The following is a 21,116-nucleotide window of genomic DNA, read 5'->3' as shown; positions in this document are numbered from 1 at the left end:
CCCCTCTCTCCCTCCTAGCTACCTGAGGTTCCATCCCTCCCCCTCCTTCCCCCTCTCCCCCTCCTAGCTACCTGCAGTTCCATTCCTCCCCCTTCTTCCTCCCTCTCCCCCTCCTAGCTACCTGCAGTTCCATCCCTCCCCCTCCTTCCCCCTCTCCCCCCTAGCTACCTGAGGTTCCATCCCTCCCCCTCCTTCCCCCTCTCCCCCTCCTAGCTACCTGCAGTTCCATTCCTCCCCCTCCTCTCCCTCCTAGCTACCTGAGGTTCCATTCCTCCCCCTCCTCCCCCCTCCCCCCCTAGCTACCTGAGGTTCCATTCCTCCCCCTCCTCCCCTTACCTGTAGAGAGGTGATGGATGCAGAGTGTCCTTCCAGTACTGCTAGAGGAACACAGGTCTGAAGACACCATACTCTGATGGTCTTATCACAGCTACCTGCAGCTAGCATGGTGTTCTCGTAGCTCACCTGGTGAGCACACACACACACACACACACACACACACACACACACACACACACACACACACACACACACACACACACTTATGTTAGCAAGAGATGGAAGTGTGTGTGTGTGTGTTTTTTCTTGTTTAACTAACTATACTTGTGGGTATCAGTAATCCTCACTCACAATGATTGTAAAACAAGGAAAATTCGGGAAGTCCGGGATCCAGTTGCAGAGGGAGGTGTTTAGTCCCAGGGTCCTTAGCTTAGTGATGAGTTTTGAGGGCACTATGGTGTTGAATGCTGATCTATAGTCAATGAATAGCATTCTCACATAGGTGTTCCTTTTGTCCAGGTGTGAAAGGGCAGTGTTGAGTACAATAGAGATTGCATCATCTGTGGATCTGTTTGGTCGGTATGCAAATTGGAGTGGGTCTAGGGTTTCTGGGATAAATGGTGTTGATGTGAGCCATGACCAGCCTTTCAAAGCACTTCATGGCTACGGATGTGAGTGCTACGGGTCGGGAGTCATTTAAGCAGGTTACCTTGGTGTTCTTGTGCACAGGGACTATGGTGGTCTGCTTGAAACATGTTGGTATTACAGACTCAGACAGGGAGAGGTTGACAATGGCAGTGAAGACACTTGCCAGTTGGTCAGTGAATGCTCTGAGTACATTTCCTGGTAATCCGTCCCGCCCTGCGACCTTGTGAATGTTGACCTGTTTATAGGTCTTATCTCATATGGGGCAACAGAGAGCTGTGTGTGACATTGCAAGCCCAAAAATTGCGAAATAAAGCATTAACTTGTAGATACAGCTTTTGATTGCTGATAGATAGACCTAGTGCACGGTTCTGTCTGTCTGGTGGCTGACCTGCCTATACTGATAGATAGACCTAGTGCATGGTTCTGTCTGGTGACTGACCTGCCTATACTGATAGATAGACCTAGTGCACGGTTCTGTCTGTCTGGTGGCTGACCTGCCTATACTGATAGATAGACCTAGTGCACGGTTCTGTCTGTCTGGTGGCTGACCTGCCTATACTGATAGATAGACCTAGTGCATGGTTCTGTCTGTCTGGTGGCTGACCTGCCTATACTGATAGATAGACCTAGTGCACGGTTCTGTCTGTCTGGTGGCTGACCTGCCTATACTGATAGATAGACCTAGTGCACGGTTCTGTCTGTCTGGTGGCTGACCTGCCTATACTGATATATAGACCTAGTGCATGGTTCTGTCTGGTGGCTGACCTGCCTATACTGATAGATAGACCTAGTGCACGGTTCTGTCTGTCTGGTGGCTGACCTGCCTATACTGATAGATAGACCTAGTGCACGGTTCTGTCTGTCTGGTGGCTGACCTGCCTATACTGATAGATAGACCTAGTGCACGGTTCTGTCTGTCTGGTGGCTGACCTGCCTATACTGATAGATAGACCTAGTGCATGGTTCTGTCTGTCTGGTGGCTGACCTGCCTATACTGATAGATAGACCTAGTGCATGGTTCTGTCTGTCTGTCTGGTGGCTGACCTGCCTATACTGATAGATAGACCTAGTGCATGGTTCTGTCTGTCTGGTGGCTGACCTGCCTATACTGATAGATAGACCTAGTGCATGGTTCTGTCTGTCTGGTGGCTGACCTGCCTATACTGATAGATAGACCTAGTGCACGGTTCTGTCTGGTGGCTGACCTGCCTATACTGATATATAGACCTAGTGCACGGTTCTGTCTGGTGGCTGACCTGCCTATACTGATATATAGACCTAGTGCATGGTTCTGTCTGGTGGCTGACCTGCCTATACTGATATATAGACCTAGTGCATGGTTCTGTCTGGTGACTGACCTGCCTATACTGATAGATAGACCTAGTGCATGGTTCTGTCTGTCTGGTGGCTGACCTGCCTATACTGATAGATAGACCTAGTGCATGGTTCTGTCTGTCTGGTGGCTGACCTGCCTATACTGATAGATAGACCTAGTGCACGGTTCTGTCTGTCTGGTGGCTGACCTGCCTATACTGATAGATAGACCTAGTGCACGGTTCTGTCTGTCTGGTGGCTGACCTGCCTATACTGATAGATAGACCTAGTGCACGGTTCTGTCTGTCTGGTGTCTGACCTGCCTATACTGATAGATAGACCTAGTGCACGGTTCTGTCTGGTGTCTGACCTGCCTATACTGATAGATAGACCTAGTGCACGGTTCTGTCTGGCTGGTGGCTGACCTGCCTATACTGATAGATAGACCTAGTGCACGGTTCTGTCTGTCTGGTGGCTGACCTGCCTATACTGATAGATAGACCTTAGTGCACGGTTCTGTCTGGTGGCTGACCTGCCTATACTGATAGATAGACCTAGTGCACGGTTCTGTCTGGTGGCTGACCTGCCTATACTGATATATAGACCTAGTGCACGGTTCTGTCTGGTGGCTGACCTGCCTATACTGATAGATAGACCTAGTGCACGGTTCTGTCTGGTGGCTGACCTGCCTATACTGATAGATAGACCTAGTGCATGGTTCTGACTGTCTGTCTGGTGGCTGACCTGCCTATACTGATAGATAGACCTAGTGCATGGTTCTGTCTGGTGGCTGACCTGCCTATACTGATAGATAGACCTCGTGCATGCTTCTGTCTGTCTGGTGGCTGACCTGCCTATACTGATATATAGACCTAGTGCACGCTTCTGTCTGTCTGGTGGCTGACCTGCCTATACTGATATATAGACCTAGTGCATGGTTCTGTCTGGTGACTGACCTGCCTATACTGATAGATAGACCTAGTGCATGGTTCTGTCTGTCTGGTGGCTGACCTGCCTATACTGATAGATAGACCTAGTGCATGGTTCTGTCTGTCTGGTGGCTGACCTGCCTATACTGATAGATAGACCTAGTGCACGGTTCTGTCTGTCTGGTGGCTGACCTGCCTATACTGATAGATAGACCTAGTGCACGGTTCTGTCTGTCTGGTGGCTGACCTGCCTATACTGATAGATAGACCTAGTGCACGGTTCTGTCTGTCTGGTGTCTGACCTGCCTATACTGATAGATAGACCTAGTGCACGGTTCTGTCTGGTGTCTGACCTGCCTATACTGATAGATAGACCTAGTGCATGGTTCTGTCTGGTGGCTGACCTGCCTATACTGATAGATAGACCTAGTGCATGGTTCTGTCTGTCTGGTGGCTGACCTGCCTATACTGATAGATAGACCCTAGTGCATGGTTCTGTCTGGTGGCTGACCTGCAAATACTGATAGATAGACCTAGTGCATGGTTCTCACTGTCTGTCTGGTGGCTGACCTGCCTATACTGATAGATAGACCTAGTGCATGGTTCTGTCTATCTGTCTGTCTGGTGACTGACCTGCATATACTGATAGACCTAGTGCACGGTTCTGTCTGTCTGGTGACTGACCTGCCTATACTGATAGATAGACCTAGTGCACGGTTCTGACTGTCTGTCTGGTGGCTGACCTGCCTATACTGATAGATAGACCTAGTGCACGGTTCTGTCTGTCTGGTGACTGACCTGACTATACTGAAAGATAGATATTTTTAATTTTTTTATTTCACCTTTATTTAACCAGGTAAGCTAGTTGATAACAAGTTCTCATTTACAACTGCGACCTGGCCAAGATAAAGCAAAGCAGTGTCGACACAAACAACAACACAAAGTTACACATGGAATAAACAAACATAGAGTCAATAAAACAATAGAAAAGTCTATATACAGTGTGTGCAAATGAGGTGAGATAAGGGAGGTAAGGCAATAAATAGGCCATAGTGGCGAAGTAATTACGATATAGCAATTAAACACTGGAATGGTAGATGTGCAGAAGAAAAATGTGCAAGTAGAGATACTGGGGTGCAAAGGAGCAAAATAAATAACAACATGGGGATGAGTTGGTTGAATGGGCAATTTACAGATGGGCTATGTACAGGTGCAGTGATCTGGGAGCTTCTCTGACAGATGATGCTAGTTAGTGAGGGAGATATGAGTCTCCAGCTTCAGAGATTTTTGCAGTTCGTTCCAATTACTGGCAGCAGAGAACTCGAAGGAAAGGCGGCCAAAGTAAGAATTGGTTTTGGGGGTGACCAGTTAGATATACCTGCTGGAGCGTGTGCTACAGGTGGGTGTTGCTATGGTGGTCCAGTGAGCTGAGATAAGGCGTGGCTTTACATTGCAAAGACTTATAGATGACCTGGAGCCAGTGGGTCTGGCGATGAATATGAAGCGAGGGCCAGCCAACGAGAGCATACAGGTCGCAGTGGTGGGTAGTATATGGGGCTTTGGTGACAAAACGGATGGCACTGTGATAGACCGCATTCAATTTGTTGAGTAGAGTTGGAGACTATTTTATAGATGACATCACCGAAGTCGAGGATCGGTAGGATGGTCAGTTTTACGAGGGTATGTTTGGCAGCATGAGTGAAGGATGCTTTGTTGCCAAATAGGAAGCCAATTCTAGATTTAATTGTGGATTGGAGATGCTTAATGTGAGTCTGGAAGGAGAGTTTACAGTCTAACCAGATACCTAGGTATTTATAGTTGTCCACATATTCTAAGTCAGAACCGTCCAGAGTAGTGATGCTGGAAGGGCGGGCAGGTGTGGGAAGCCATCGGTTGAAGAGCATGCATTTAGTTTTACTTGCATTTAAGAGCAGTTGGAGGCCACGGAAGGAGAGTTGTATGGCATTGAAGCTTGTCTGGAGGTTAGATAACACTGTGTCCAAAGAAGGGCCAGAAGTATTCAGAATGGTGTTGTCTGATGAGTCACTGATGTTATTTTCCTGTCTGGGTTGCCCCCCCCCCCTCTTGGGTTGTGCCGTTGCGGAGATCTTTGTGTGCTATACTCGGCCTTGTCTCAGGATGGTAAGTTGGTGGTTGAAGATATCCCTCTAGTGGTGCTGCTGCTCCAGTTTCAACTGTTCTGCCTTATTATTATTGGACCATGCTGGTCATTTATGAACATTTGAACATCTTGGCCATGTTCTGTTATAATCTCCACCCGACACAGCCAGAAGAGGACAGGCCACCCCACATAGCCTGGTTCCTCTCTAGGTTTCTTCCTAGGTTTTGGCCTTTCTAGGGAGTTTTTCCTAGCCACCGTGCTTCTACACCTGCATTGCTTGCTGTTTGGGGTTTTAGGCTGGGTTTCTGTACAGCACTTTGAGATATCAGTTGATGTACGAAGGGCTATATAAATTGATTTGATTTGATTTCGATTTGATTTGATTAGATTAGTAGAGGTGGATCAGAGAATCACCAGCAGCAAGAGCAACATCATTGATATATATAGAGAAAAGAGTCGGCCCGAGGATTGAACCCTGTGGCGCCCCCATAGAGACTGCCAGAGGTCCGGACAACAGGCCCTCCGATTTGACACACTGAACTCTATCTGAGTAGTTGCTGAACTAGATGAGGCAGTCATTTGAGAAACCAAGGCTGTTGAGTCTGCTGATAAGAATGTGGTGATTGACAGAGTTGAAAGCCTTGGCCAGGTCGATGAAAACAGCTGCACAGTATTGCCTTTTATCGATGGCAGTTATATCGTTTAGTACCTTGAGCGTGGCACCCATGACCAGCTCTGAAACCAGATTGCATAGCAGAGAAGATATGGTGGGAATCGACATGGTCAGTGATCTTTTTGTTCACTTGGCTTTCGAAGACCTTAGAAAGGCAAGGTAGGATAGATATAGGTCTGTAGCAGTTTGGGTGTAGAGTGTCTCCCCCTTTGAAGAGGGGGATGACCGCAGCAGCTTTCCAATCTTTGGGGATCTCAGACAATATAAAAGAGAGGTTGAACAGGCTAGTAATAGGGGTTGCAACAATTTCGGCAAATAATTTTAGAAAAAGAGGATCCAGATTGTCTAGCCCGGCTGATTTGTAGGGGTACCGATTTTGCAGCTCTTTCAGAACATTAGCTATCTGGATTTGGGTGAAGGAGAAATGGGAGGCTTGGGGAAGTTGCTGTGGGGGGAGCAGGGCTGTTGACCGGGGTAGGGGTAGCCAGGTGGAAAGCATGGACAGTCGTAGAAAAATGCTTATTGAAATTCTCAATCATCGCAGATTTATGAGTGGTGACAGTGTTTCCTAGCCTCAGTGCAGTGGGCAGCTGGAAGGAGGTGTTCTTATTCTCCATGGACAGTGTCCCAGAACTTTTTGTAGATTGTGCAACAGGACCTAGTGCACGGTTCTGACTGTCTGTCTGGTGGCTGACCTGACTATACTGATAGGTCCATCCCTAGCAGTCCGTTCCTAGGGGAGCGGTCCATCCCTAGCGGTCCATCCCCAGCGGTCCGTTCCTAGGGGAGCGGTCCATCCCCAGCGGTCCGTTCCTAGGGGAGCGGTCCATCCCTAGCGGTCCATCCCCATTGGTACATTCCTAGGGGAGTGGTCCATCCTCAGCAGTCCATCCCTAGTGGTCCATCCCCAGCGGTCCATCCCTAGCGGACTGTTCCTAGGGGAGCGGTCCATCCCCAGTGGTCCATCCCTAGCGGTCCATCCCCAGCGGTCCGTTCCTAGGGGAGCGGTCCATCCCTAGTGGTCCATCCCCAGCGGTCCATCCCTAGCGGTCACATACCCAGCGGTCCGTTCCTAGGGGAGCGGTCCATCCCTAGCGTTACAATCCTAGGGGAGTGGTCTGTTCCTAGTGGTGTGGTCAATCCCTAGCAGTCCATCCCTGGCGGTCCATTCCTAGGGGAGCGGTCCATCCCTAGCGTTCCTATCCTAGGGGAGCAGTCCATCCCTAGCGGTCCATCCCCAGCGGTCCGTTCCTAGGGGGGCGGTCCATCCCCAGCGTTCCGTTCCTATGGGAGCGGTCCATAACCAGCGTTCCGTTCCTAGGGGAGCGGTCCATCCCTAGCAGTCCATCCCTAGTGGTCCATCCCCAGCGGTCCATCCCTAGCGGTCACATACCCAGCGGTCCGTTCCTAGGGGAGCGGTCCATCCCTAGCGTTACAATCCTAGGGGAGTGGTCTGTTCCTAGTGGTGTGGTCCATCCCTAGCGGTCCGTCCCTAGGGGAGCGGTCTATCCCCAGCGGTCCATCCCCAGCAGTCCGTTCCTAGGGGAGCGGTCCATCCCTAGCGGTCCATCCCTAGCGGTCCGTCCCTAGGGGAGCGGTCTATCCCCAGCGGTCCATCCCCAGCGGTCCGTTCCTAGGGGAGCGGTCCATCCCTAGCATTCCGTTCCTAGAGGAGCGGTCCATTCCCAGTGGTCCGTTCCTAGGGGAGCGGTCCATCCCCAGCGGTCCATCCCCATTGGTCCGTTCCTAGTGGTGTGGTCCATCCCTAGCAGTCCATCCCTGGTGGTCCATTCCTAGGGGAGCGGTCCATCCCTAGCGTTCCGTTCCTAGAGGAGCGGTCCATTCCCAGTGGTCCGTTCCTAGTGGTGTGGTCCATCCCTAGTGGTCCGTCCCTAGGGGAGTGGTCTATCCTCAGCGGTCCATCCCCAGTGGTTTGTCCCTAGTGGTGTGGTCCATCCCTAGCGGTCCGTCCCTAGCGGTCCATCCCTAGCGTTCCAATCCTAGGGGAGCGGTCCATCCCTAGCGGTCCATCCCCAGTGGTCCGTTCCTAGGGGAGCAGTCCATCCCTAGCGGTCCATCCCTAGCGTTCCAATCCTAGGGGAGCAGTCCATCCCTAGCGGTCCATTCCAGTCCGTTCCTAGGGGGGGGCGGTCCATCCCTAGCGGTCTGTTCCTAGAGGAGCGGTCCATTCCCATTGGTCCGTTCCTAGTGGTGTGGCGCATCGCTAGCGGTCCGTCCCTAGGGGAGAGGTCTATCCCCAGCGGTCCATCCCCAGTGGTTCGTTCCTAGGGGAGTGGTCCATCCCTAGCGTTCCAATCCTAGGGGAGTGGTCTGTTCCTAGTGGTGTGGTCCATCCCTAGCGGTCCGTCCCTAGGGGAGCGGTCTATCCCCAGCAGTCCATCCCTGGCGGTCCATTCCTAGGGGAGCGGTCCATCCCTAGCGGTCCGTTCCTAGGGGAGCGGTCCATCCCTAGCAGTCCATCCCTAGCGTTCCGTTCCTAGAGGAGCGGTCCATTCCCAGTGGTCCGTTCCTAGGGGAGCGGTCCATCCCCAGCGGTCCATCCCCATTGGTCCGTTCCTAGTGGTGTGGTCCATCCCTAGCGGTCCGTCCCTAGGGGAGCGGTCTATCCCCAGCGGTCCATCCCCAGTGGTTTGTCCCTAGTGGTGTGGTCCATCCCTAGCGGTCCGTCCCTAGAGGTTTGTCCGTAGCGATCAGTCCCTAGCGGTCCGTCCCTAGCGGTCATACATACCATTATTCTGCATTGTGAATTGGCAGGGAATTTTATGATTTTTTTCTTATATTGTTTTCATGTCAAATCCAAAATGTGTGCGTGTTAACTCACCAGGCAGTCATCTGAACCCTAGACACACACACACACACACACACACACACAACAATGTGTGTGTGTGCGTGTTAACTCACGGCCATGTCGGAGATCTCAGCAGCGTGTCCTCTCAGCGTTGCCAGTAAACGGCCCTCATCCGTCCCCCAAATCTTCACCAGGCAGTCATCTGAACCCTAGACACACACACACACACACACAACAATGAATCACTATGATCCCTGATCACTCACACAACACACCAATCAGCATGGTCATTGTTCTATCAAACATGTATTAATAGACATTATTTTCAATAATATGAAGCCTGAGACAACAATTAAAATCAATCAATATTACAAACTATATTATACATTCAGTCATTGATCAATCACATCTAAATCAAACCTAGTCTATAACTGGACAACCAGTCAGTCTATAACTGGACAACCAGTCAGTCAGTCTATAACTGGACAACCAGTCAGTCAGTCTATAACTGGACAACCGGTCAGTCAGTCTATAACTGGACAACCAGTCAGTCAGTCTATAACTGGACAACCGGTCAGTCAGTCTATAACTGGACAACCAGTCAGTCAGTCTATAACTGGACAACCAGTCAGTCAGTCTATAACTGGACAACCAGTCAGTCTATAACTGGACAACCAGTCAGTCAGTCTATAACTGGACAACCAGTCAGTCTATAACTGGACAACCAGTCAGTCAGTCTATAACTGGACAATCAGTCAGTCTATAACTGGACAATCGGTCAGTCTATAACTGGACAATCGGTCAGTCTATAACTGGACAACCAGTCAGTCAGCCAGTCTATAACTGGACAACCAGTCAGTCAGTCTATAACTGGACAACCAGTCAGTCAGTCTATAACTGGACAACCAGTCAGTCAGTCTATAACTGGACAACCAGTCAGTCAGTCTATAACTGGACAACCAGTCAGTCAGTCTATAACTGGACAACCAGTCAGTCTATAACTGGACAACCAGTCAGTCAGTCTATAACTGGACAACCAGTCAGTCAGTCTATAACTGGACAACCAGTCAGTCAGTCTATAACTGGACAACCAGTCAGTCAGTCTATAACTGGACAACCAGTCAGTCAGTCTATAACTGGACAACCAGTCAGTCAGTCTATAACTGGACAACCAGTCAGTCAGTCTATAACTGGACAACCAGTCAGTCTATAACTGGACAACCAGTCAGTCAGTCTATAACTGGACAACCAGTCAGTCAGTCTATAACTGGACAACCAGTCAGTCAGTCTATAACTGGACAATCGGTCAGTCTATAACTGGACAATCGGTCAGTCTATAACTGGACAACCAGTCAGTCAGTCTATAACTGGACAACCAGTCAGTCAGTCTATAACTGGACAATCGGTCAGTCTATAACTGGACAACCAGTCAGTCAGTCTATAACTGGACAACCAGTCAGTCAGTCTATAACTGGACAATCGGTCAGTCTATAACTGGACAATCGGTCAGTCTATAACTGGACAACCAGTCAGTCAGTCTATAACTGGACAACCAGTCAGTCAGTCTATAACTGGACAGTCAGTCAGTCAGTCTATAACTGGACAATCGGTCAGTCTATAACTGGACAACCAGTCAGTCAGTCTATAACTGGACAATCAGTCAGTCAGTCTATAACTGGACAACCAGTCAGTCAGTCTATAACTGGACAACCAGTCAGTCAGTCTATAACTGGACAATCGGTCAGTCAGTCTATAACTGGACAACCAGTCAGTCAGTCTATAACTGGACAACCAGTCAGTCAGTCTATAACTGGACAACCAGTCAGTCAGTCTATAACTGGACAACCAGTCAGTCAGTCTATAACTGGACAGTCAGTCAGTCAGTCTATAACTGGACAATCGGTCAGTCTATAACTGGACAACCAGTCAGTCAGTCTATAACTGGACAATCAGTCAGTCAGTCTATAACTGGACAACCAGTCAGTCAGTCTATAACTGGACAACCAGTCAGTCAGTCTATAACTGGACAATCGGTCAGTCAGTCTATAACTGGACAACCAGTCAGTCAGTCTATAACTGGACAACCAGTCAGTCAGTCTATAACTGGACAACCAGTCAGTCAGTCTATAACTGGACAATCGGTCAGTCTATAACTGGACAATCGGTCAGTCTATAACTGGACAACCAGTCAGTCAGTCTATAACTGGACAACCAGTCAGTCAGTCTATAACTGGACAACCAGTCAGTCAGTCTATAACTGGACAACCAGTCAGTCAGTCTATAACTGGACAACCAGTCAGTCAGTCTATAACTGGACAACCAGTCAGTCAGTCTACAATTGGACAATCAGTCAGTCTATAACTGGACAACCAGTCAGTCAGTCTACAATTGGACAATCGGTCAGTCTATAACTGGACAACCAGTCAGTCAGTCTATAACTGGACAACCAGTCAGTCAGTCTATAACTGGACAACCAGTCAGTCAGTCTATAACTGGACAGTCAGTCAGTCAGTCTATAACTGGACAATCGGTCAGTCTATAACTGGACAACCAGTCAGTCAGTCTATAACTGGACAATCAGTCAGTCAGTCTATAACTGGACAACCAGTCAGTCAGTCTATAACTGGACAACCAGTCAGTCAGTCTATAACTGGACAATCGGTCAGTCAGTCTATAACTGGACAACCAGTCAGTCAGTCTATAACTGGACAACCAGTCAGTCAGTCTATAACTGGACAACCAGTCAGTCAGTCTATAACTGGACAATCGGTCAGTCTATAACTGGACAATCGGTCAGTCTATAACTGGACAACCAGTCAGTCAGTCTATAACTGGACAACCAGTCAGTCAGTCTATAACTGGACAACCAGTCAGTCAGTCTATAACTGGACAACCAGTCAGTCAGTCTATAACTGGACAACCAGTCAGTCAGTCTATAACTGGACAACCAGTCAGTCAGTCTACAATTGGACAATCAGTCAGTCTATAACTGGACAACCAGTCAGTCAGTCTACAATTGGACAATCAGTCAGTCTATAACTGGACAACCAGTCAGTCAGTCTATAACTGGACAATCAGTCAGCCAAACAAACAGTCCCCACCACACAGTCACCACCACACAGTCACCACCACACAGTCCCCACCACACAGTCACCACCAAACAGTCACCACCACACAGTCACCACCACACAGTCACCACCACACAGTCACCACCAAACAGTCACAACCACAGTCACCACCACACAGTCACCACCAAACAGTCACAATCAAACAGTCACAACCACAGTCACCACCAAACAGTCACCACCAAACAGTCACCACCACAGTCACCACCACACAGTCACAACCACAGTCACCGCCACACAGTCACCACCACAGTCACCACCACACAGTCACAACCACAGTCACCGCCACAGTCACCACCACACGGTCACCACCACACAGTCACCACCACACGGTTCAGCAGCCTAAACACACTCTGTTCTGACGGTTCAGCAGCCTAAACACTCTCTGTTCTGACGGTTCAGCAGCCTAAACACTCTCTGTTCTGACGGTTCAGCAGCCTAAACACTCTCTGTTCTGACGGTTCAGCAGCCTAAACACACTCTGTTCTGACGGTTCAGCAGCCTAAACACACTCTGTTCTGACGGTTCAGCAGCCTAAACACTCTCTGTTCTGACGGTTCAGCAGCCTAAACACTCTCTGTACAGACGGTTCAGCAGCCTAAACACTCTCTGTACAGACGGTTCAGCAGCCTAAACACTCTCTGTTCTGACGGTTCAGCAGCCTAAACACTCTCTGTTCTGACGGTTCAGCAGCCTAAACACTCTCTGTTCTGACGGTTCAGCAGCCTAAACACACTCTGTTCTGACGGTTCAGCAGCCTAAACACTCTCTGTTCTGACGGTTCAGCAGCCTAAACACTCTCTGTTCTGACGGTTCAGCAGCCTAAACACACTCTGTTCTTACGGTGAAGATGCGCCGTCCAGTGCGGTCGAAGGTGACGCAGTAGACAGAGGACAGATGTCCCAGAATCCTCTTGTGCATCTTCATGTGTGAGTAGACCGCAGTGGGGAGGAGCTGACCCAGTCGGTACGAACCAATCAGACGACGGCCGTGACCTGTCTCCACTACACGCACACACCGCAAAGATTGTGTACACACATACCAGCACCACACACACACACACACAGACACACAAAGTTGTTCGTTCCAGCATAATACCATTCTAATGTCATTAACTGGTTGACTTACATTATTATAATTTTGTTATGGAAGAAGAAGAAGAAAAACAGGAGAACTGAAATAACAGAAACTCTGCAGCCTTGACCTTTAGCTGGGTCTTCATGGAGACCAGAGACTCTGACCTTTAGCTGGGTCTTCATGGAGACCAGAGACTCTGACCTTTAGCTGGGTCTTCATGGAGACCAGAGACTCTGACCTTTAGCTGGGTCTTCATGGAGACCAGAGACTCTGACCTTTAGCTGGGTCTTCATGGAGACCAGAGACTCTGACCTTTAGCTGGGTCTTCATGGAGACCAGAGACTCTGACCTTTAGCTGGGTCTTCATGGAGACCAGAGACTCTGACCTTTAGCTGGGTCTTCATGGAGACCAGAGACTCTGACCTTTAGCTGGGTCTTCATGGAGACCAGAGACTCTGACCTTTAGCTGGGTCTTCATGGAGACCAGAGACTCTGACCTTTAGCTGGGTCTTCATGGAGACCAGAGACTCTGACCTTTAGCTGGGTCTTCATGGAGACCAGAGACTCTGACCTTTAGCTGGGTCTTCATGGAGACCAGAGACTCTGACCTTTAGCTGGGTCTTCATGGAGACCAGAGACTCTGACCTTTAGCTGGGTCTTCATGGAGACCAGAGACTCTGACCTTTAGCTGGGTCTTCATGGAGACCAGAGACTCTGACCTTTAGCTGGGTCTTCATGGAGACCAGAGACTCTGACCTTTAGCTGGGTCTTCATGGAGACCAGAGACTCTGACCTTTAGCTGGGTCTTCATGGAGACCAGAGACTCTGACCTTTAGCTGGGTCTTCATGGAGACCAGAGACTCTGACCTTTAGCTGGGTCTTAATGGAGACCAGAGTTCTGACCTTTAGCTGGGTCTTAATGGAGACCAGAGACTCTGACCTTCAGCTGGGTCTTCATGGAGACCAGAGACTCTGACATTTAGCTGGGTCTTCATGGAGACCAGAGACTCTGACCTTTAGCTGGGTCTTCATGGAGACCAGAGACTCTGACCTTTAGCTGGGTCTTAATGGAGACCAGAGTTCTGACCTTTAGCTGGGTCTTCATGGAGACCAGAGACTCTGTAGCCCTGACAGTGACTGGAAGTGTGTTCAATATACATGGCATTATATGTAGGCTATGTTCTATTCTGTTATTCTCCCCAAAAGAACATACAGACTGAAGTAACATATACCATCAACTACATTACACAACATTGAACCAGTCATAGGCTACCTACCGATGCTGGGCGGGCTCCCATAGATAACTGGCGGCTCAGGGGGCCTACCACAGTGCAGTGCTGCCAGGGCCAAACCCTTCCACACCACATGCTTACAGCCTGCAGGAACAAAACACACACACGTTAAACACACACACTCGAACAAATATGCTCCACACACACACGAACACATGTTAACACCAAAAGAAACACGTTAAATATATATATATACACACACACACACACACGTTAAACATACAAACACACACACAAACACACACAAACACCTTAAACACACACAAAAAGACACATTAAACATACACACATTGAAAACAAATGGGGTTTTTTTGGGGGGGGCAGCTAAAAATAGATCAAAGGTTAAATCAGAACAATGGTACGGCTGCGTGGTCCCATGGGGTTTATACTTGTGTACTATTGTTTGTACAGATGAACGTGGTACCTTGAGGCATTTGGAAATTGCTCCCAAGGATGAACCAGACTTGTGGAGGTCTGCAATTTTTTAAGTATGTACAGTGCCTTGCGAAAGTATTCGGCCCCCTTGAACTTTGCGACCTTTTGCCACATTTCAGGCTTCAAACATAAAGATATAAAACTGTATTTTTTTGTGAAGAATCAACAACAAGTGGGACACAATCATGAAGTGGAATGACATTTATTGGATATTTCAAACTTTTTTAACAAATCAAAAACTGAAAAATTGGGCGTGCAAAATTATTCAGCCCCCTTAAGTTAATACTTTGTAGCGCCACCTTTTGCTGCGATTACAGCTGTAAGTCGCTTGGGGTATGTCTCTATCAGTTTTGCACATCGAGAGACTGACATTTTTTCCCATTCCTCCTTGCAAAACAGCTCGAGCTCAGTGAGGATGGATGGAGAGCATTTGTGAACAGCAGTTTCAGTTCTTTCCACAGATTCTCGATTGGATTCAGGTCTGGACTTTGACTTGGCCATTCTAACACCTGGATATGTTTATTTTTTAACCATTCCATTGTAGATTTTGCTTTATGTTTTGGATCATTGTCTTGTTGGAAGACAAATCTCCATCCCAGTCTCAGGTCTTTTGCAGACTCCATCAGGGTTTCTTCCAGAATGGTCCTGTATTTGGCTCCATCCATCTTCCCATCAATTTTAACCATCTTCCCTGTCCCTGCTGAAGAAAAGCAGGCCCAAACCATGATGCTGCCACCACCATGTTTGACAGTGGGGATGGTGTGTTCAGGGTGATGAGCTGTGTTGCTTTTACGCCAAACATAACGTTTTGCATTGTTGCCAAAAAGTTCAATTTTGGTTTCATCTGACCAGAGCACCTTCTTCCACATGTTTAGTGTGTCTCCCAGGTGGCTTGTGGCAAACTTTAAACGACACTTTTTATGGATATCTTTAAGAAATGGCTTTCTTCTTGCCACTCTTCCATAAAGGCCAGATTTGTGCAATATACGACTGATTGTTGTCCTATGGACAGAGTGTCCCACCTCAGCTGTAGATCTCTGCAGTTCATCCAGAGTGATCATGGGCCTCTTGGCTGCATCTCTGATCAGTCTTCTCCTTGTATGAGCTGAAAGTTTAGAGGGACGGCCAGGTCTTGGTAGATTTGCAGTGGTCTGATACTCCTTCCATTTCAATATTATCGCTTGCACAGTGCTCCTTGGGATGTTTAAAGCTTGGGAAATCTTTTTGTATCCAAATCCGGCTTTAAACTTCTTCACAACAGTATCTCAGACCTGCCTGGTGTGTTCCTTGTTCTTCATGATGCTCTCTGCGCTTTTAACGGACCTCTGAGACTATCACAGTGCAGGTGCATTTATACGGAGACTTGATTACACACAGGTGGATTGTATTTATCATCATTAGTCATTTAGGTCAACATTGGATCATTCAGAGATCCTCACTGAACTTCTGGAGAGAGTTTGCTGCACTGAAAGTAAAGGGGCTGAATAATTTTGCATGCCCAATTTTTCAGTTTGAAATATCCAATAAATGTTGTTCCACTTCATGATTGTGTCCCACTTGTTGTTGATTCTTCACAAAAAAATACAGTTTTATATCTTTATGTTTGAAGCCTGAAATGTGGCAAAAGGTCGCAAAGTTCAAGGGGGCCGAATACTTTCGCAAGGCACTGTATATCCACAGTAAAACAAGTCCAATATCGACATAACCTGAAATGGTGCTCAGCAAGGAAGAAGTCACTGCTCCAAGACCGCTATAAAAAGCCAGACTACGGTAGAGGTCGACCGATTAATCTGAATGGCCGATAAATTAGGGCCGATTTCAAGTTTTCATAACAATCTGAAATCTGTATTTTTGTGCGCGATTTTTTTACACCTTTATTTAACTAGGCAAGTCAGTTAAGAACACATTATTTTCAATGATGGCCTAGGAACAGCGGGTTAACTGCCTTGTTCAGATTTAAATAATGCAAAAACAAAGTGTTGGAGAAGAAAGTAAAAGTGCAATATGTGACATGTAAGAAAGCTAACGTTTAAGTTCCTTGCTCAGGACATGAGAACATATGAAAGCTGGTGGTTCCTTTTAACATGAGTCTTCAATATTCCCAGGTAAGAGGTTTTAGGTTGTAGTTATTATAGGAATTATAGGACTATTTCTCTCTATACCATTTGTATTTCATATACCTTTGACTATTGGATGTTCTTATAGGCACTTTAGTATTGCCAGTGTAACAGTATAGCTTCCGTCTCTCTCCTCGCTCCTCCCTGGGCTCGAACCAGCAACACAACGACAACAGCCACCCTCGAAGCAGCATTACCCATGCAGGGCAAGGGGAACAACCACTCCAAGTCTCAGAGCGAGTGACGTTGAAACGCTATTAGCGCGCACCCTGCTGACTAGCTAGCCATTTCACATCGGTTACACCAACCTAATCTCGGGAGTTGATAGGCTTGAAGTCATAAACAGCGCAATGCTTGACGCACAACGAAGAGCTGCTGGCAAAACGCACGAAAGTGCTGTTTGAATGAATGCTTACGATCCTGGTGCTGCCTACCATCGCTCAGTCAGACTGCTCTATCAAATCATAGACTTAATTATAACATAATAACACACAGAAATATAAGCCTTTGGTCATTAATATGGTCAAATCCGGAAACTATCATTTCGAAAACAAGACGTTTATTCTTTCAGTGAAATACGGAACCGTTCGGTATCCATAAGGTGACGGGTGGCATCCATAAGTCTAAATTTTCCTGATATATTGTACAACCTTCCATGTTATGTCATAATTACGTAAAATTCTGGCAAATTAGGCGGCCCAAACTGTTGCATATACACTGACTGCGTGCAATGAACGCAAGAGAAGTGACACAATTTCACCTGGTTAATATTGCCTGCTAACCTGGATTTCTTTTAGCTAAATATGCAGGTTTAAGAATAAATACTTCTGTGTATTGATTTTAAGAAAGGCATTGATGTTTATGGTTAGGTACACATTGGAGCAACGATACGCATTGCATCGATTATATGCAACGCAGGACACGCTAGATAAACTAGTAATATCATCAACCATGTGTAGTTAACTAGTGATTATGATTGATTGATTGTTTTTTATAAGATAAGTTTAATGCTAGCTAGCAACTTACCTTGGCTTACTGCATTCGCGTAACAGGCAGTCTCCTCGTGGAGTGCAATGAGAGGCAGGTGGTTAGAGCGTTGGACTAGTTAACTGTAATGTTGCAAGACAGAATCCCCCGAGCTGACAAGGTGAAAATCTGTCATTCTGCCCAAGAACAAGGCAGTTAACCCACCGTTCCTAGGCCGTCATTGAAAATGAAAATGTGTTCTTAACTAACTTGCATAGTTAAATAAAGATTAAATAAAGGTGTAAAAAAAATTAAAATAGGCCAAATCGTTGTCCAAAATTACCGATTTCCGAATATTATAAAAACTTGAAATCGGCCCTAAGGTCAAACATTTTCAAACAAGTCTTCACAAGGTTTTCACACACTGTTGCTGGTATTTTGGCCCATTCCTCTATGCAGATCTCCTCTAGAGCAGTGATGTTTTGGGGCTGTTGCTGGGCAACACGGACTTTCAACTTCCTCCAAAGATTTTCTATGGGGTTGAGATCTGGAGACTGGCTAGGCCACTCCAGGACCTTGAAATGCTTCTTACGAAGCTACTCCTTCGTTGCCCGGGCAGTGTGTTTGGGATCATTGTCATGCTGAAAGACCCAGCCACATTTCATCTTCAATGCCTTTGCTGATGGAAGGAGGTTTTCACTCATGATACATGGCCCAATTCATTCTTTCCTTTACACGGATCGGTCGTCCTGGTCTCTTTGCAGAAAAGCAGCCCCAAAGCATGATGTTTCCACCCCCATGCTTCACAGTCGGTATGGTGTTCTTTGGATGCACCTCAGCATTCTTTGTCCTCCAAACACGACGAGTTGAGTTTTTACCAAAAAGTTATATTTTGGTTTCATCTGACCATATGACATTCTCCCAATCTTCTTCTGGATCATCCAAATGCTCTCTAGCAAACTTCAGACGGGCCTGGACATGTACTGGCTTAAGCAGGGGGACACGTCTGGCACTGCAGGATTTGAGTCCCTGGCGGCGTAGTGTGTTACTGATGGTAGGCTTGTTACTTTGGTCCCAGCTCTCTGCAGGTCATTCACTAGGTCCCCCATGTGGTTCTGGGATTTTTGCTCACCATTCTTGTGATCATTTTGACCCCACGGGGTGAGATCTTGCGTGGAGCCCCAGATCGAGGGAGCTTATCAGTGGTCTTGTATGTCTTCCATTTCCTAATAATTGCTCCCACAGTTGATTTCTTCAAACCAAGCTGCTTACCTATTGCAGATTCAGTCTTCACAGCCTGGTGCAGGTCTACAATTTTGTTTCTGGTGTCCTTTGACAGCTCTTTGGTCTTGGACATAGTGGAGTTTGGAGTGTAACTGTTTGAGGTTGTGGACAGGTGTCTTTTATACTGATAACAAGTTCAAACAGGTGCCATTAATACAGGTAACGAGTGGAGGACAGAGGAGCCTCTTAAAGAAGAAGTTACAGGTCTTTGAGAGCCAGAAATCTTGCTTGTTTGTAGTTGACCAAATAATTATTTTCCACCATAATTTGCAAATAAATTAATTAAAAGTCCTACAATGTGATTTTCTGGATTTTTTTTCTCATTTTGTCTGTCATAGTTGAAGTGTACCTATGATGAAAATTACAGGCCTCTCTCATCTTTTTAAGTGGGAGAACTTGCACAATTGGTGGCTGACTAAATACTTTTTTGCCCCACTGTATGTACCCAGTAGGCTATATATGTACCCAGCAGGCTATATATGTACCCAGCAGGCTATATATGTACACAGTAGGCTATATATGTACCCAGTAGGCTATATATGTATCCAGTAGGCTATATATGTACCTAGCAGGCTATATGTGTACCTAGCAGGCTATATATGTACCCAGTAGGCTATATATGTACCCATCAGGCTATATATGTACCCAGTAGGCTATATATGTACCCATCAGGCTATATATGTACCTAGCAGGCTATATATGTACCCAGTATGATATATGTACCCATCAGGCTATATATGTACCCAGTAGGCTATATATGTACCCAGTAGGCTATATATGTACCCATCAGGCTATATATGTAAACAACAGGCTATATATGTACCCAGTAGGCTATATATGTACCCGGTAGGCTATATATGTACCTAGCAGGCTATATATGTACCCAGTAGGCTATATATGTACCTAGCAGGCTATATGTGTACCTAGCAGGCTATATATGTACCCAGTAGGCTATATATGTACCCAATAGGCTTTATATGTACCCAGTAGGCTATATATGTATCCAGTAGGCTATATGTGTACCCAGCAGGCTATATATGTACCCAGTAGGCTATATATGTACCCAGTAGGCTGTATATGTACCCAGTAGGCTATATATGTACCCAGTAGACTATATATGTACCCAGTAGGCTATATATGTACCCAGTAGGCTATATATGTACCCAGTAGACTATATATGTATCCAGTAGGCTATATATGTACCCAGTAGGCTATATATGTACCCAGTAGGCTATATATGTACCCAGTAGGCTATATATGTACCCAGTAGGCTATATATGTACCCAGTAGACTATATATGTACCCAGTAGGCTATATATGTACCCAGTAGGCTATATATGTACCCAGTAGACTATATATGTACCCAGTAGGCTATATATGTACCCAGTAGGCTATATATGTACCCAGTAGACTATATACCAGGAAGTCTTGCTCCCAGACAGACTAAATAACTTATTTGCTCTCTTTGAGGACAATACAGTGCCACTGGCACTGCCCCTCTACCAAAACCTGCGGACTCTCCTTCACTGCAGCCGACGTGAGTAAAACATTTAAACGTGTTAACCCTCGCAAGGCTGCAGGCCCAGACGGCATCCCCAGCCGCGTCCTCAGAGCATGTGCAGACCAGCTGGCTGGTGTGTTTACGGACATATTCAATCAATCCTTATCCCAGTCTGCTATTCCCACATGCTTCAAGAGGGCCACCATTGTTCCTGTTCCCAAGAAAGCTAAGGTAACTGAGCTAAACGACTACCGCCCCGTTGCACTCGCTTCCGTCATCATGAAGTGCTTTGAGAGACTAGTCAAGGACCATATCACCTCCACCCTACCTGACACCCTAGACCCACTCCAATTTGCTTACCGCCCCAACAGGTCCACAGACAACGCAATCGCAACCACACTGGCCTAACCCATCTGGACAAGAGGAAGACCTATGTGAGAATGCTGTTCATCGACTACAGCTCAGCATTTAACACCATAGTACCCTCCAAACTCGTCATAAAGCTCGAGACCCTGGGTCTCAACCCCGCCCTGTGCAACTGGGTACTG

General features: G+C 47.1%; 1 protein-coding gene across 1 annotated transcript in view; it reads right to left on the bottom strand.

The window, feature by feature from the left end:
* The window catches only part of phip (pleckstrin homology domain interacting protein), a 171,078-nt gene that overhangs the window by 141,399 nt on the left and 8,563 nt on the right, over positions 1–21,116 (bottom strand). The window contains exons 6-9 of the mRNA XM_065016614.1: positions 14,251–14,349; positions 12,740–12,900; positions 8,885–8,980; positions 337–462 (exon numbers count right to left, since the gene is read on the bottom strand). Of these exons, the coding sequence (XP_064872686.1) occupies positions 337–462; positions 8,885–8,980; positions 12,740–12,900; positions 14,251–14,349 (482 nt within the window). The remainder of the gene's footprint in view (positions 1–336; positions 463–8,884; positions 8,981–12,739; positions 12,901–14,250; positions 14,350–21,116) is intronic.

Source organism: Oncorhynchus nerka, unplaced genomic scaffold (genome assembly GCF_034236695.1).
Source record: "Oncorhynchus nerka isolate Pitt River unplaced genomic scaffold, Oner_Uvic_2.0 unplaced_scaffold_940, whole genome shotgun sequence".
NCBI lineage: Eukaryota > Metazoa > Chordata > Actinopteri > Salmoniformes > Salmonidae > Oncorhynchus > Oncorhynchus nerka.
This window is presented reverse-complemented; position numbering and strand designations above follow the sequence as displayed.